At 36.6% G+C, this 16,196-nt stretch overlaps 1 protein-coding gene across 2 annotated transcripts in view; it reads left to right on the top strand.

Moving 5' to 3' along the window:
- Positions 1-16,196, top strand: part of Ubr3 (ubiquitin protein ligase E3 component n-recognin 3) — a 145,784-nt gene that overhangs the window by 96,508 nt on the left and 33,080 nt on the right. The window contains exons 26-29 of one of the 2 annotated variants that reach the window (XM_028762877.1): positions 2,083-2,216; positions 7,701-7,811; positions 10,358-10,558; positions 12,776-12,912. In XM_028762877.1, the coding sequence (XP_028618710.1) occupies positions 2,083-2,216; positions 7,701-7,811; positions 10,358-10,558; positions 12,776-12,912 (583 nt within the window). Of the gene's footprint in view, positions 1-2,082; positions 2,217-7,700; positions 7,812-10,357; positions 10,571-12,775; positions 12,913-16,196 lie in introns of both variants that reach the window. The other variant, XM_028762876.1, reaches the window with a different exon arrangement.

Below are 16,196 nucleotides of genomic sequence, written 5' to 3'. Positions count from 1 at the left end.
ATGCCTATAATCTCAGCACTCGGGAGATATGGAGGCAGAAAGAATCTCTGTCAACAAAGAAAAGTACAGGAAATTGAATTCTGTTGACTATTAAAAGAATTAATGCCAAGCCTTCTAAAATGTCCAAAATAAAGAGGAAAGAACATTTTCGAAATTACCATGCGAGGTTAGTATTCCCTTCATACATAAGCGCTAGAATGCATTAACAAATGTAGATGCAAAAACATCTGTCAGAATTCTAGTGAATGAATTTGGTGGTGTAGTAGGATCGCACAGTGTGCTGTTTTAGCTGAGATCCTCCTGATTCTCTGCTTTATTTCCACAACTACTCTAAATCTCTCCAAAAGCCAGGTGTGCCATGTACACCTGTTCCCATCCTTATGAGCAGCTCTTCCCATGCAGATGCATTTTTAAAAACTACCATTTTTATTTTAGTGATACATTAAAAAAGTATATAAATTGTGGTGCCGTGGTGTTTTAGAATGTATATGCAGTGTGTGATATGATGTGTCTGTGTTTGTAATCCTTTTGGTTTTTGACGTTTTATACTTACAAAATTATAGCATTAGATTTTTTTCTCTGTTTGCCATATTTATGTCTGTCTTCCAGTTTTTTTCTCCATGTTTTGTGTCTTCAGAAAATTGAATACCTTCTACCTTGCTACCAGTTGTACTTTTGATACTTTGTGTCCTCAGAAAACACATATATAGGCATGAAGCATAAACATTCTTTTCTAGAAGAAAATCAGGGACATCCTCTTGTATAATAACAGCACTACTATCATAATCATTAAATTTAATACTAATATTCTATATTATGTTTATATTCAAAATTTCCCAGTTATCTAAACTCTTGTTTTTTATTTAATAATTGTGATGTTTTGATACATGTCTGTACTGTAGAGTGAGTATGTACAGCTAACCGGCATACTTTTCACCTTACCTACCTGTCTTTTCTTTGTGGTAGGAACCAGTGGCATCTTTTATAGCATATATTTCTTCTCTCTTTGTTCTCATTTGTGTGGCTTCCTTTAATTTAGAACAATCTCTCAAGCTCTTTACCCAAGATTGGCTGTTCCATAGACTGAACATGTGTGGATTCATGTGATTATTCTCTTATTGTGAGGTTCAGAGTAAACATTTTGGAGAAAGGTGTTGCACAGTATGTTTCTCCTGATGGCATCACTTTAGGAGGATTCCATGTCAGAGTGTTCTTTTCTAGGTGATACCTATAACGTTGTGTTAGTAACCCATAAGGTTAAATACTTTGCTCTTTATCTGTTATCATATTTTTTTTTGTCTGAGTGTGTGACCATAACATCTGACACTTGCACCATGCTTTCTGATCTAGATTTCTTGAATTTGTCCTGTTTCTCCTCCTTAGGTCCTTATAAGTTATCCCCTTAGTGATGGCACACTTGTGCTTGTCACCTCCTGCACTTCTGCAGCCTTGGACTCACTGCTTTCTCCCAGCAGCACTGCTTCCTTTTCTGAGAGGCAGCATGTGTGCAGATGAAGTAGCTTGAGATGGAGTAGGCATGGTTTCTAGGTCCTTTCAGTGACAGACTTAGGAAGTCATCCATCATGCATTCATGCTTACAGATTTTATTATTATCCTTGTGTTAGATATTTTGTAGTCCCGACTGGCCTGGAACTCACAGAGATCTTCCAGCCTCTACCTCTCAAGTGCTGGATTAAAGGAATGTGCTGCCATACCTCAATATTATTTTTAAGAGTGAATACTTTCATATTTTGGGCCTTTATTTACTTGAGAATTAAAACACTCCTTTTTTTTTTTTTTTTGGTCCTGAAACTCACTCACTATGTAGACCAGGCTAGCCTCAAAACTCACAGAGATCTACCTGCCTCTACTTTCTGAGTGCTAGGATTAAGGTCTTCAGAACATTTAAATAAAAGATTTAAACATTTATGATTGACATTTAAATAGAATTAATTTTTGATATTTAAAAATAATTGAAAAAATTTAAATTTACTATTGGTTGTTGTGGTGGATAACCTGGGTTGTTTTGGTAAATTAGGTATTTGTGTTATTTAATGAACTTTTGTCTCTGTTGTTATTTAGTTTTAGGCCAGTGCCGGGACAATGTTGAGCCAAAAAAGTTGCCAATCACTGAAGAGGAACAGATTTACCCTTGGGACACATGTGCAGCAGTGCACGACGTGAGGCTTTCGTTACTGCAGCGATATTTTAAAGATGTAAGTGTTTTTAGTATAGAACAGCTTCAGTCTCCCTCCCCTTCCTCCTCCTCTTCCTCCTCCTCCTCCTCCTCCTCCTCCTGCTAATGGTGCTAGGGATTGAATCTAGGGTCTTATGCATAGTAAGCAAGATTTACCGCTGAGCTATATCCCTAGCACTTGGATCGTATCATCTGTTTGTTTATTTGTTTGTTTATTTTGTATCTGTTGTGCCTGCATATGTGTAAGTGCACCATATGTGTGCCTGGTGCCTGTAGAAGTCATAGAGCATCAGATCTGGAGTTACGGATGCTTGTGAGGTAGCATGTGGGTGCTGGGAACTGAAGCTGGATGAGAGCTCTATAAGGGCAACACGTGCTCTTGAGATCTGAGTCGTTTCTCTAGCCCCTTGAATTGTAACTTGGATGGCAAGATTGATGATGATTTGCCTCCAGAATTTTAATTTAAATGATTTTCTTCTATTAAAGTGGCATTGTGACTTCAAACTGTGAAGTTTAGTGGAATAATAATAATTAGTATGTGGGTAGTAACAAAATAAATTTCTATTAATAAAAATTTCAAGCAATAAGTGTGATGTGTGTTTTAAATTTTTTTTATTGTGAAGTCTACATAATTTACTGAAATGAAATAATAAAATAATTGTGGGTGAATTTTTTTTTAACCACATTTTACTGTTGTATAAAGATGCACAGTGTCCATATGCAATTTGGGTGGTTTTAAAATGTAAAGGAGAGATAGAGTTCATTACTGTATTCTCTTACACCCAGTGAGCTTAGTAGATTGTGTTCCAGCTTCTTTATAAGGTCTGTCACTCACTCAGTAGCACTAGTCCGAGATTTTAAAGTTCAACTTTTCAACTTTTTTTTTTTTTTTTTTGGGTTTTCGAGACAGGGTGTCTCTGTATAGCCCTGGCTGTCCACTCTGTAGATCAGGCTGGCCTCGAACTTAGAAATCTGCCTGCCTCTGCCTCCCAAGTGCTGGGATTAAAGGCGTGTGCCACCACTGCCCAGCAAAGTTCAACTTTTAACATCAGCAGCAGCACTGTTAACTTCAAGATCTCAGATGTAGAGTACTTCCCTACCGTGTGTGAGACCATGGTTACCATCTCCAGCACTGTAAATTTTAATATTTTTTGAGGAGATTATCAAATAAGATTGCCTCGCTTTTGTAGATTGAATCCAATAAATCCTGAATCAGGTAAACATATAGTAGTTTAAAATACTAAAAAGAAAAGTATTATTTTAGTTAGCTGTAATTATTGTTTTTATTGCTTTCCAAATAGTTTTTCCTTGCCTGTGCATTTCAGTAGCACAGACACAAGACATACTTCCTTACAGTCAGCAGTAGCATGAGCAGTTTGCTTTCATAAGTGGAGTGGGCTTTCTGATGGCTTCAGGAGGAGCTGGTGGTTCTAGTCAGGGAGACATTGTATATGTTAGCACAAGTCTTAGTCCAGTATTTTTTTTTAAAGGAAAACAAAAGAAAACAGGATTTTTTTGAGCTATGTGCATTTGGCCAAACATACTAAGCCTCAGTTTTCTTATTCCTAAAGGATTCAAGTGATCTTTTCTGCAGTGACCTTTCTGGGTAGGTCACCATAAATGTGAAGTGGTCTTCTTAATATTTAGAGTAGCTAATTAGGACATCTCATGTTAGGCCTTATAATGCAGTTTGGGTGATTTTATTATTTTCAGAGTTTTCAAAGTGAAGTTATGGTTATTTTAAAATGTATTGTGTATATCTCTATTTTATTGATATCTGTATTATTAGTGTGTGTGAAAGCATGAATGATGTGTGTATTTGTGTATGTGTAGGAGGGACATACAGACCATGATGTCTTTATAGAGGTCAGAAGACAACTTTGGAGTCTTTTTTCACCTTTAAAATTTTTTTAAAGGTTTGTTTTGTTTTAAGTGTATGAGTGTCTTAGTTATTTTCCTTTGCTGTGAAGAAGCAAGACCGTTCAGGCAAGCTGGCTAGATACAAACACCACACATCACTCATGAGGACAGAAGTTTTTTTTATTTGGTTTTGTTATTCACCTTTATACATTTAATTGAAAGTGGCTCAAATAAAATGCAAAGTATTATGACAAAAATGCATCTAATAAGGTGGCAACTGATTGTACAAAACAGGGGCTAGAAAGATGGATTGCTGCGCTTCCAGGCCCTGAGTCAATTCCCAGCATATATGTCAGCTGGCTCACAGCTGCTGTGACTCCCGCTCCAAGGATCTAGGACCTTTCTTCTGCCTACATGGTGACCTGTACACACGCAACACAAACACATTCATAGATACATACACAGAAATAAAAAGAAATTTTCAAAAATGATCTTAACACAATCTTACTAACAGAATTCTCCTTGAAAATATTTATTTGAGGGGTGGAGAGATGGCTTAGCAGTTAAGAGCACTGGCTGCTCTTCAAAAGGACCTGGATTAGATTCCCAGCATCCACATGCCAGGTCACAACTGTATTACCTTCTGCAGACATCCGACACACATGTGGTGCACAGGAGGCTACTGTACCTGCTTGGCTCTCCCGTGGGTTCCGGGATCTGAACTGTGACCCACAGTGCTCGAGTCCTAAGTCCTTTACCTGCTGAGCTATCTCCCAGGCCTGAAATTAAAAAAAAAAAAATCAATCAAAATATAGCCCGTACAATAATTGTGAAGAAAAGAGATCTAATAAAAAGAAGATTAGTTCAGTGTCTCTAAGGCAAAATAGTGCATTTAAAAATAAGTTTGCTTGTTTTTAAATGAAAGGCTCTGAACTGACTTTGACTCTTGTGTTGTTGTGTTAATGACTAATTAGAGTTTTCTTTTGATAGCAAGGATTTTTTGTGTACTTTGTAGTAGATATATGGTATGTTTCCTGAACTTGTGCCTGAAGATCGGGGCTTACATTGATTTTATATCCTCCTTTAGGGTCTCTGGGGTTAGATATTCCCTGGACTTGTTACTAAATGACTCTAACACAGAGGGCAGGGGTTTTGGCTAGAATAGACTTGACTCATGGGCAGGAGAATAACTTGATTGTCGTTGATACAGATTATAGAATTAAGCTGTGCATGTTGCAGAATTTACATACAGAAATGCAGTGATGTAAAATAGCATATGTGTGACACGGAGGAGAGAGGGAACCTGAGCCTTGGAGTTGATGTGGACATGGCCTCTATCACTTACAACTTAATGACCTTCATAATATTGTCATTTCTGTCCTATAAAAGGGACAGCACTGTTACTAAATGGGGTTTTCACAAATACTGACTTTATGAAGACTCAGTGGTAAGCACTTAGCACAGCAACGATTGGACATATAGTCCAAATCTCTGTAAAATATCTTCTCATGACAGTTTTCCTGTACTTTTGACTCTAGCAAACTCAAATAAGATGTCTGTTGCAGAGACCAGTGACTACGATCTTCAGTTTTAAAGATAACTCCTGGCCAAGTGGGTGCTAGCATACCTCTAATTATAGTACTTCAAAGGCGGAGGCATGGAGATCAAGAGTTTAAGGCCGTCCTAGGCTATATAGTGAGTCAAGAACAGCCTGGGCTACATTAGACCCTGCCTCAAAAGTACTTAATAAACAAAACACCTAGCTACTGTTACTAAGTTAATATTATTCACATTTTTATAATACTGTGCCGAAGAGAACAGCATGTTTATTAACTGACCACTCATTAACTTGGAAATAATGCAGCCCTCAAATCTGTTTCTATTTTAAGGATCTCTAAAACATGAGACAGAGATGAGCAGGCCTCCTGTCGTTTTGTCTGGTTTGTAACAATAGAACCCTGCTTACCTGCTGTGTTTGGTTTATGCTGCTGCACGTCTTTATCTTGAGAGGCATTTTATACTTGTCTTTCTTTTTTAGTATGTATGTGTGTGTGTGGCTCAAACTCTCGGGGAGTCAGCTGAGATTAAACACTGGTCCTCATACTTGCATGGCAAATATTCTTACCTGCTGAGCCATCTTGCCAGCCCCTGTGCAGTATTTTCAACTTTTGTGTTCTCATTAAGAATTTTGATTTACTATTCGAACATTGGATTTAGAAACATTTAAAGACCTTGCTTTATGATATGTAAATTTCCTTTCAACATTGAAAAATGTAAAGATTTACATTATTTTTAAGCATGTAGAAACATTTTTTATGACAGCTTTCAAATACTTGATTCTGTGGTTGTCACTCATGTCCCTTGTGCCTCGTGTGACTGCCTGTTTTATTACTGCAAATCCTACAGGATGAATTCAGGCTTAGTCCTAAATGCTGTTTGGCAGATCAAATGATAAAAATGAGAGAGAGGAAAAGGAGAAAGGGAGGGAATATTGATTTTTGAAATGTTTAGCTTATATGTAGTCTGTGATAGGGCTTCGGAACTCATATTGTGATATGCAGGTAAATAAGGGGTAACAGTCAATGACTTAATTTTTTTTTGGTGGTGAAGAAGTGCTTGTGGAGTTTTAAATCAAGAGGAAGAGAAAGCTTTATTGGGAGGATGATAGAGTTTTGACATAGTGATTTTATGTTAGCTGAGGGACACTCAGCTAGAAATTTCTGGTTTCTGGCTTGAGAAAAACTATCTATATAGCTCTTTCTGTCTGTCCTTCCGTCCATCTGTCCACCCATCCCTTCCCTCTCTCCCTCCTTCCCTCCCTCAGACAAGGCAGCCAGGATTATAGGATAGGTGAAATTACTAATTCCATAATAGGAACAGTTTCAATGAGGAGTACAAACCTCCCTTAAATGTAAACAAAGGAAGTGTAAGAGACACAAGAGAAGGAACCTTAAGGAAGATTGATGTTATGGAAGTCAGAGAGTGGTCTGTATTCCAAAAACAAAACTGTTGATGGCAGAAATGGAGAGGCTAGTGCATATATGATATATAACCTGAGAATAATTTTTCTATATGAATGTATGTGTGCATATGTACACCCATAGGTTGATGTTGGGTGCCTTCCTCAATCACTTTCTGACTCATGTTCTGGGATAGAGTTTCTCACTGAACCTGGAACTCTTCTATTCAGTTGAGCTCCAGGGATGTATCTGCCTATATCTATATTCCCAGTATAGGATTACAGACATGTGCCACTGCACCTAGCTTGCCATAGGTACTGAGTCTCAATTCAGGCTCTTATGTTTTTATGGAAGGCATTTTACGGACTAGCTATCCTCCCAGCCCCTGAACTATAATATGGTGAACTTACATGTTATGGGATAGAAAAAGTATTGTCTATGATATTTATTCTCTTTTATTGTAAGCTTGGATATTTGGAAACTAAAACTTACAGTATTCTAATTTTAAAGATCTTGCTTTAGGGATGTCATATGTTAATTTATATCAACAAACTACAAACTGTTTCAGGCTACACATGAAAACGTGGCAGGTTTGGTTGAATGTATTTCAATATATTCATAATTATTTTTTATGTTGGTAATTCTTTAAAATTAATTGTCTTTGTCTTTTTTTCTCTTTGAAGAGTTCTTGCCTTTTGGCAGTATCAATTGGCTGGGAAGGAGGTGTTTATGTACAAACTTGTGGCCACACGTTGCACATAGATTGTCATAAATCCTATATGGAGTCATTACGGGTAAGTCGATTAGAAGAAAATTTAAAGATGTCTGTTACCTTTGCAGGTATCATGATTTTTAAGCCATACACATTCCCGTGCCTCTTCTTCAGTCTGAGGGATCGTCATTTTATCCTTTTACAGCTGTCTCCTGTGACTACCCACTAGTGTCAGTCTTGGTTGTTGTTGCTCTGTAGTGCTAAGCTCCACTGCCTTATGGATCATCTTGTCACATGGTCGCCCTGTCTTATTTTCACTGTCTTCAACACTTTTAACCTTTGCACATTTCCTTGTTCATTAGCTCTCTCCTAACTCCACTTTCCTATAATGAGCCTAGTCTCTCTTTATTCCCAGGGATTAGTCAGCCTCTTGATTTTAGACATACAAGTGACCCAGAAGATGGTAGAAAATCATAAAACTAAGTGAATTGTTATACAAGCTTAAGATTTCCTATATCAGGGACTGAGATTATGTCCATGGCCTATAAATATATTCACTAATTTAGGTTCTTGCTTTCATCATGTTTCTTTCCTGTTTGCCACAGCAGCTATGCAAAGTCTGCCCTCCCACATCCAGACATTTGGCTTAAATCCTAAGAACTTCACTCACCAGCCTTTGTTTCTTTTTATGTCACCAAGAAGTCAGTGTGTCTTCATCACACACTCCCTTTCCTCCTTACATTTACAGTACAGTTCCCTAGTAAAATGACTGTATCCTAGCCTGTCCCTTCTTTTCTGCTTCTTAGAGTAGAAGTCATTCCTGCTTCTGCTGAGGAGCAGCCTCCCTGTGTGCTGTGCAGTCCTTTGTCTGTTGCATTGCAGAAGCCATACTTAGTTGGTTCAGAACCCTTCCCTTGAGCTTGCATACAGCTGAAGTCTTTTTTAGTCTTTCGTTCAACTTCCTAAACACATTTCTACTGTAAAGGTGAATTTCCTTTTTATAGATTCCTAACTCAGAAGCATTTCTCTCCTTCTTGTTCCTCACTGTTCAGTCACTAGCCAGGATCATAGTGGTTGTTCTTGAGTATCACGTGGCATTAGTCTACCTTCATTATTTCTACTGATATTGTGTGTATGCCCTCTTTTGACTTCTTTGTGATTGCATTCAATACTGATTTGCTTGCTCTAATTCATTCCCTCCCTTCCTAAAATGTGTCAGTGGTTTACCAATGCTTTCTTGTTTTCCTCTTGATAGGATGAAGCTTACTTTGCCTGAATGCCATTCATGTACTCACTCCATGGTCTGAGTTTGCCTGTTGACTCTGCTATGCTTTCATCAATTCAGGATTAATAAGCTAATGAATTAGTTATTCTAGCTTCAGCTCTATGCAAGGTCAAGGGAAGGATTCTGAATGAGGCATACTTGAACACTTTTATGTACTGAGAAAGGACAGGAGAGACAGCAAAAGAAGAAAGAAAATGTTACCTACCAACTGACCACATTTTCTGCAGTGCGGCAGGCAAAGGACTGCACAGCACACAGGGAGGCTGCTCCTCAGCAGAAGCAGGAATGACTTCTACTCCAAGAAACAGAAAAGAAGGGACAGGCTAGGATACAGGATTAATAAGCTAATTAATAACCAATAAATAGTTCTTAAGCACATTACGCATTTTGATAACTATTTAGTTTCTAGAGTATTATAGCTTCTGTGATGAATCTTGGGGATACAACAATAAATAAGACAGGTCCTTTATTCAAGAATTTATGGTGTTTATTAGTTATTTTGCTCATTGTGTGATGATATACCTGACAAAAGCAATAGAAGAATGCAAAGAAGGGAAGAAGGACAGACAGATGGATGGACGGACTTCTTTGGCTCACAGTTTGAGAGTAGAGTCTAGAATGGCAGCAGGAGCACAAGGCACTGGTCAAACTGATTCACAGTCAGGACGCAGAGAGACAAAAGAACTTGCTTTCTCCTTTCTTTTTTCCAGTCCAGACCCTAGTCTGTGAAATGGTGCTGCTCTCATTTAGAGTGGGGCTGTCAGCTCAGTTGAATCAATCTAGAAACTCCCTGAGAAGCATGCCTAGAAGTCTGTCCCCTCAGTGATTCTAGATCTGTTAAGTTGACAGTTAAATTAAGCATCAGGTTGTGTATTTGGTGGACAAAGAATGCTGTTTTAAAGTATACACAGGGTCATAGTAACCATCTGAAGTGTACCCAAACTTTTGATGAAGTAGGGTTCCTTTGAATCATTATATCTATATCTGTATATTTAAAGAACTAGTGAGAAACCAGATTGTAAAGGGCTTTGTGGTCCATGTAAACAATTGAGACTTTATGAAGCTCCCTCAGAAGAAAAGATATTAAAGGTTTGCTTATATAGAAAAAAATTGTGGTATTTCTTAAGAAAGGATAGTGTCTTGCATGTGATTATGGCATAATGCTGTATATAAGAAGTGCTTGTTAACCATTGAAAACTAAACTAGAGACTTTATTTTTTTGTGACATTTTAGAGATGCCTTTCTTTGTATAGTATGCTAATTTACTGTAAAATATGGTAGTGTAATTTATGTTTACTACAAATGTGTGAATCAGATATCTCTCTGTTTATTTCATCTTTCAGAATGACCAGGTTCTTCAGGGCTTCTCAGTGGACAAAGGAGAATTCACATGTCCCCTTTGTAGACAGTTTGCCAACAGTGTTCTTCCATGTTATCCTGGAAGCAATGTGGAAAATAACCTTTGGCAACGCCCTTGTAACAAAAGCACACAAGATCTCATAAAGGAAGTGGAGGAGCTGCAGGGACGGCCGGGAGCTTTCCCAGTAAGCATCAGTGTAAGGCAGAAATATCCTGGCTAACTTAATTAACTTTGTCTAGTTTTCAGTTCCCTCCCTCTACCCCACCCTCCTCCCTCCCTCCCTTTAGTCCCATCTCTTCCCTGCTCCCTACAATCTGTTGTTTTTTTTTTCCTAAATCACCCTGGGCCTTTATGCATTCAGTAGACATTGATTCTCAGACATTTTTGTCTTCTGTTTGTGCTTATTGAAAAGCAGAATGAAAATTGTAAAAGAAACTAGCAGATACTACGCTTTTCTTTAGTCAAAATCATAATTTTAGTGTATTAAGACTCTTTTTTTAGATCATGAACTTAAGTTTTGTTCTAGTTAGAGTTATCATTTCTGTGATTAAACACTATGACCAAAGCAAGTAGGGAGGAAAGGGTTTATTTTATTTGTCTTACACTTCCACATCACTGTTCATCATCAAAGTCAGGACAGGAGCTCAAATGGGGGCAGGATCCTGGAGGCAGGATCCTGGAGGCAGGATCCTGGAGGTAGGAGCTGAAGCAGAGGCCTGCTGCTTACTGGCTTGCTCCTCATGGCTTGTTCAACCTGCTCTCTTTCTTTTCTTTGTTGTTTTTTAAAGACAGGATTTTTCAGTATAACCAACCCAGGCTGTCCTGGACTCAACTAGTAGATGATGGCCTCAAACTCACAGAGATTTGTCTACCTCTGCCTCTGCCTCCTGAGGGCTGGACCCGTCTTCCCCAACCCCCCCAATCACTAGTTAAGAAAATGCCCTATAAGTGTGCCTATAGTCTGATCTTTTGGAGGCATTTTCTCAATTGAGGCTCCCTCCTCTGTGATGACTCTAGCTGGTGTCAAGTTGACATAAAACTAGCCATCACAAGCTTAAATATGGTTAGGCTCTTTAGAGATGTTTAAATATTTAAAAACAGAACAAAAAGCATGTATGTTATGTTATTTTGCTTACTTAGCAATGGATATGTTCTGAAAATGACATCAGTAGATAATTTTGCCATTGTGTGAACATCAAAATGTATTTATATAAACCAAATAGCTTTGATGTCTCTAGGCAATATAATTTTAAGGGATGACCAAAGTATATGTGGCCTATTCTGTACCATGGTACATGACTTTCTATCTCTGTCTCAATGTACAAATATAATAGAGCATATAAGTATCAAATACAATCTTTGAAAATATACCATTGTTTATATTGAGATTAAGCTTGATAACTTGAGTTTAATTCCGAAGGACTCATATGGTGGAGGGAGATACTAACTACCCTAAATTGTCCTCTGGCCTCTACACATGATACCGTAGTATCCATGAGCCCACCCATATATCTGTGTGCATGTGTACACATACCACATACACATAAATGTAATAAAAATTAAGAACTTTCACACACATCTTTATTTACTCTGTGTGTGTGTTAGAAAATATGATGTGGCTGTTCACTACCAGGTAGTCTTCTATAATGTGAATTGGCTTAAATGATTCTGTTTTTTAATCTCCACCAACAGAATTTGTGTGGTTTAAGTTCTTAAAATGTTTTACCTATATTGTAGATTTTCACTGTGCTCTCTAAAGGGTGTGACATACTTTACTACTACTATACCATGCCTGCCAGTCTACTTTTTTGTACTGTTGGGAATTGAACTTAAGGCTTCTCACATACTAGGCACTAAACTACTAGGCTCTGCCACTAAACTCAGCTTTTGAAACAAAAATTTGGACGTTAAACCATTCAAATTTATCTCTTGACATTTACTTTATCAAATGCAGACTAACTTTAGAATCTGAGGTGTTTTGGAGATGTAAATTTTATTTAAAATTGCCTGAAAGTAAGGGACATTGATATTATATTTCTTTGAAAACTCAACTTAAATAAAGATCAGCTTTTTTGGAAACCTGGAAGTGATTCTAGAATATTATTTAGCATTATGTACTCATTAGATTAGGCTAGAGTTTTTATTGCTAACTCAAAATAATAATTCATAATTGGGTTTTCTCATAATTGGATATTATCAGTTGCCATCCAGAATTTGAATAAGATAGATTCAGTTTTAATTGATTTTTATTTATATACTAAATTGTGCAAAGTTGTTGATGTTACATCTACTTTGATTTAATGTTAATTTTCTAGTGTGTTTCTATGATAAATATTTCAGTTTTAAGCTATTACTAAAGAAAATTAATGTGAGTTTTATATGTATGTTCACTTTTTTATAGTCAGAAACCAACTTAAGTAAAGAAATGGAATCTGTAATGAAAGATATAAAAAATACCACTCAGAAGAAATACAGAGACTATAGCAAGACCCCAGGCTCACCAGACAATGATTTTCTCTTTATGTACTCTGTTGCTAGGTAGGTATGTGTAATATATATTAGTATTTCCTTAGTACTAGTTTTTTTTTTTTATTGTTTAGTGAATCTTTGTTTTATGTTACCATTTGTTTTTGTTTAAAGAAAGGTTTTATAACCTCCCAGGATGTTATTTCCTGAGGTTATTTTTAAATTACTTGATGCACAATTTGGCGGCTGTTGAACATTGTGGAATATAAGGGGGAAAGTATATTATTAATACTTGGGGCAGATAAGTCCCTTAAAATATGGCATTTTATGTATGATGAAGTCTTGTCAAGTGCTTATGCCGAGAACTGAAACATCATGTTATATGCCTTCATTACAGAAATTAAGGCTGCAAGAGTGGAATTTGTTTCTTTGTTTACATGGACGAAGTGAGAGCTCTCCTAGTATGTTAGGAAATGCCAGGTGCTTTAGAAAACCAGTGAAGGGAGAGAAAGCAAGAAGCCAGGCACTCTAAGCCTCTGCTTTTGGCTTCAGGGAAGCAGCACTTATTCTCACCTATTGAATTAGGGAGCATTAGCTTAATTGCTGAGTACCTGGATGTCACCAGTGCACACATCTAAGCAGGACTGTTGGAGAATATGTGAAAATGGAGAGCTATAAAAGAAGGAAACAGGGAAAAAGCAAGTATATGCAGCTAGACACAAACAAACACATCCTGCTAAAGCCGATACTACAGAGCCTTGTACGTCTTTGCTAGCATACTTCTTATTTTGTTCATATAGTATTGTAGTTGGTAAGGAAGATCTAGAGAGATGATGGGACTTGAAGTAGTCCAGCAACTGACTGGCAATAATAGTAATACAGGACGAACTTAGATCATTTGAGTCGAGATTCAGTGGTTTTGGTTTTTCAGTTAGTCATTTTTCTTCCTGTCTTCTGTTCACCTTTCATAGGTTGCGTTCTGTTTTTAATCTCTTTGCCCCACTCCCATAGCAATGTAAAACAGTAAGTGAAAGAGCTTATGTAACCTTTAAAACCCAGCAAAATGGATCCAGACTTAGAAGAATTTCAGCAAGCAAGTTAGAGCTCAAGATAAGGAACCTACCTCACTCTTCAGTCTGAAAACATAAATGCTGGACCCAGATTGATATAGAAGTATTTGTGCATTAGAAAACAACTTCCTATTCCATGTGTTCCTAGGCTGTTATTTATTCAGAATGCTTTTTTTGTTTTTTCGTTTGTTTGTTCATTTTTGAATGGTGATGTATATAATTATTATTTTGGTTCTGGGGAGTTACTGATTATTGCATACTTATGACTAAATATGTTTATAAAACTAAATATAATTTAGCTTTACTAAGGATCTAGGATCATGCATAGCTTCTGTATAATATGTAATTATTGTATAGAAATTCAATTGAATGTAGATCAGCTATTATGTTTACACACATACACACATACTCTGTCTCTCTTTTTCTCTCTTATCTCACTTTTGTATTATGCCTTCAGTTTCACTAGAGTTGGCATTACTGGGAGATCCTTAAATCCCGATTGAATGGGAATGATCAATACATGGAATTTTCTTGTAATATGATAAATTAAACAATTTCATTAAGGTATAATTCAGCTGAAATTTAAGTCCCTGTGTTTTGCCTTAAACTATAAATAACTTATGAAAAAAGGCTATGTAACAGTAAGAAGGACTCAGTGTTTTTCTCTTGTATGAAAAAGCAAGGAGAGGAGTCAGATGCTAAAGATTCAGGCAGAGAAACAGGAAAGTCACACTGCCATCTTGTCCCTCTGTGAACCTTAGTAATAAACTAAAACAATGAGACAGTGATTATTTGATTAGAATAATCAAGCACATGCAGAGTCGCACAGTGAGCTGACAGTTCCTCCCTAAGTCTCGCTTAGCTGTTGCCAAGAAAACAAATGAAGGCCAAACAAAGTGGCTCAGAATTAAAATCTGAATGAAGGGAAAAGGCTTTTATCATATTGAGTAGAACATAATGTCAAAATGTGATGCTAGGCCTTTGTTTTACTCTAAAACGTAGCTTGTTTCATTTTATATAAATATTTAAATCCTATGAAATATGTTAGGGCCTACCTTTCAGAGAAAATATTTCTGAAACTATTAACTATTTATAAGAGAAGTTGCAAAAGTTATTCAAGGAAGTATTTATGAAATAAGTTTAATTCAGACTTACTTTAAATTCCTTTATTCTTAAATCTTTGTGATTCCCAGAACTTAAGATACATTTATATTTGGCATTTTAATAAGACACAGTTTTAGTTTTTGAGTTGAATTTCTCCTAACTGTGTAAGTAATTTTTTTTGTTCTTAAGGAAGCATAAAAATTTTGATATTTGGGAAGAGAATATTTCTTTTGATGGTTGGAGTATTTTGATGGAAAGGGTACATATCTTTGTTTTTAATTTGATTTACATGAGGACCCTTTTGGAAAAAAGTTTGTTTGTTTGTTTTTTATTGAAGGCAACAGAAGGGAAAGTTTTGAAATGTATTTTTGAAAATTAATTCTCAAATTAACCATACCAACTTTATATGTTTCAACCTATTTCTGAAATTTTTGTTCTGTTGCAAGTATTAGTCATAAAAATGGATTATGAAAAGATTATACAGAGGAAGAAGGCTTCCTTAAATATTAACTCATTGCTGCATTACGGAAACTAAGAAAGACATGACTTTCAGTAGTTGATTTTCCCATCAAGGACTTTTGTGTCTAAGTCACGAACAGAGGTGTTGGTCTGTAGCTCTAGGTGTGTAACTGTGAGAAACACGGAAATGGTAGAGAGAAGACACAGGAACACTTGACATGGAGATGAGCAGACATCTCTCAACCATGAATGGATTGGTATTCAGTAAAATGAATATTTATCTTCACATAAATTGTATTGTAAGTCTAGATCTTTAAAAGTAATTATGTTGAAAACAAGAGGAATGCTTTCTAAAATGCCAAGTAATGTCCTTTATAAGTAGTATCTGACTGTACTGCACATGCTGATTTTAAAGTTTTAAGCGTAAGCAATTCCTCCCTCTCAGCTTCTTGAGTAGTTGGGACTTCAGGCATAAGCCACCATACCCAGTGTCAAACCCTTTTAATTTTTTACTTTTGATTCAAAACTATTTTTTGAGGTAATTTTCCCCTTGAAAACAATCTGCCTGCCCTGTTTCTTTCTCTTTTGTTGTCGCACTTAAGGATTGTAAGGATTAGCAAAAGGAGATCAACTACAGATCAATAAATACAAGTGATTAATTTTCTATGTGTGTGTATCTCTCTCTCTCTCTCTCTCTCTCTCTCTCTCTCTCTCTCTCTCTCT

Source organism: Grammomys surdaster, unplaced genomic scaffold (genome assembly GCF_004785775.1).
Source record: "Grammomys surdaster isolate TR1022 unplaced genomic scaffold, NIH_TR_1.0 136, whole genome shotgun sequence".
In the NCBI taxonomy this organism is placed as follows: domain Eukaryota; kingdom Metazoa; phylum Chordata; class Mammalia; order Rodentia; family Muridae; genus Grammomys; species Grammomys surdaster.
This window is presented reverse-complemented; position numbering and strand designations above follow the sequence as displayed.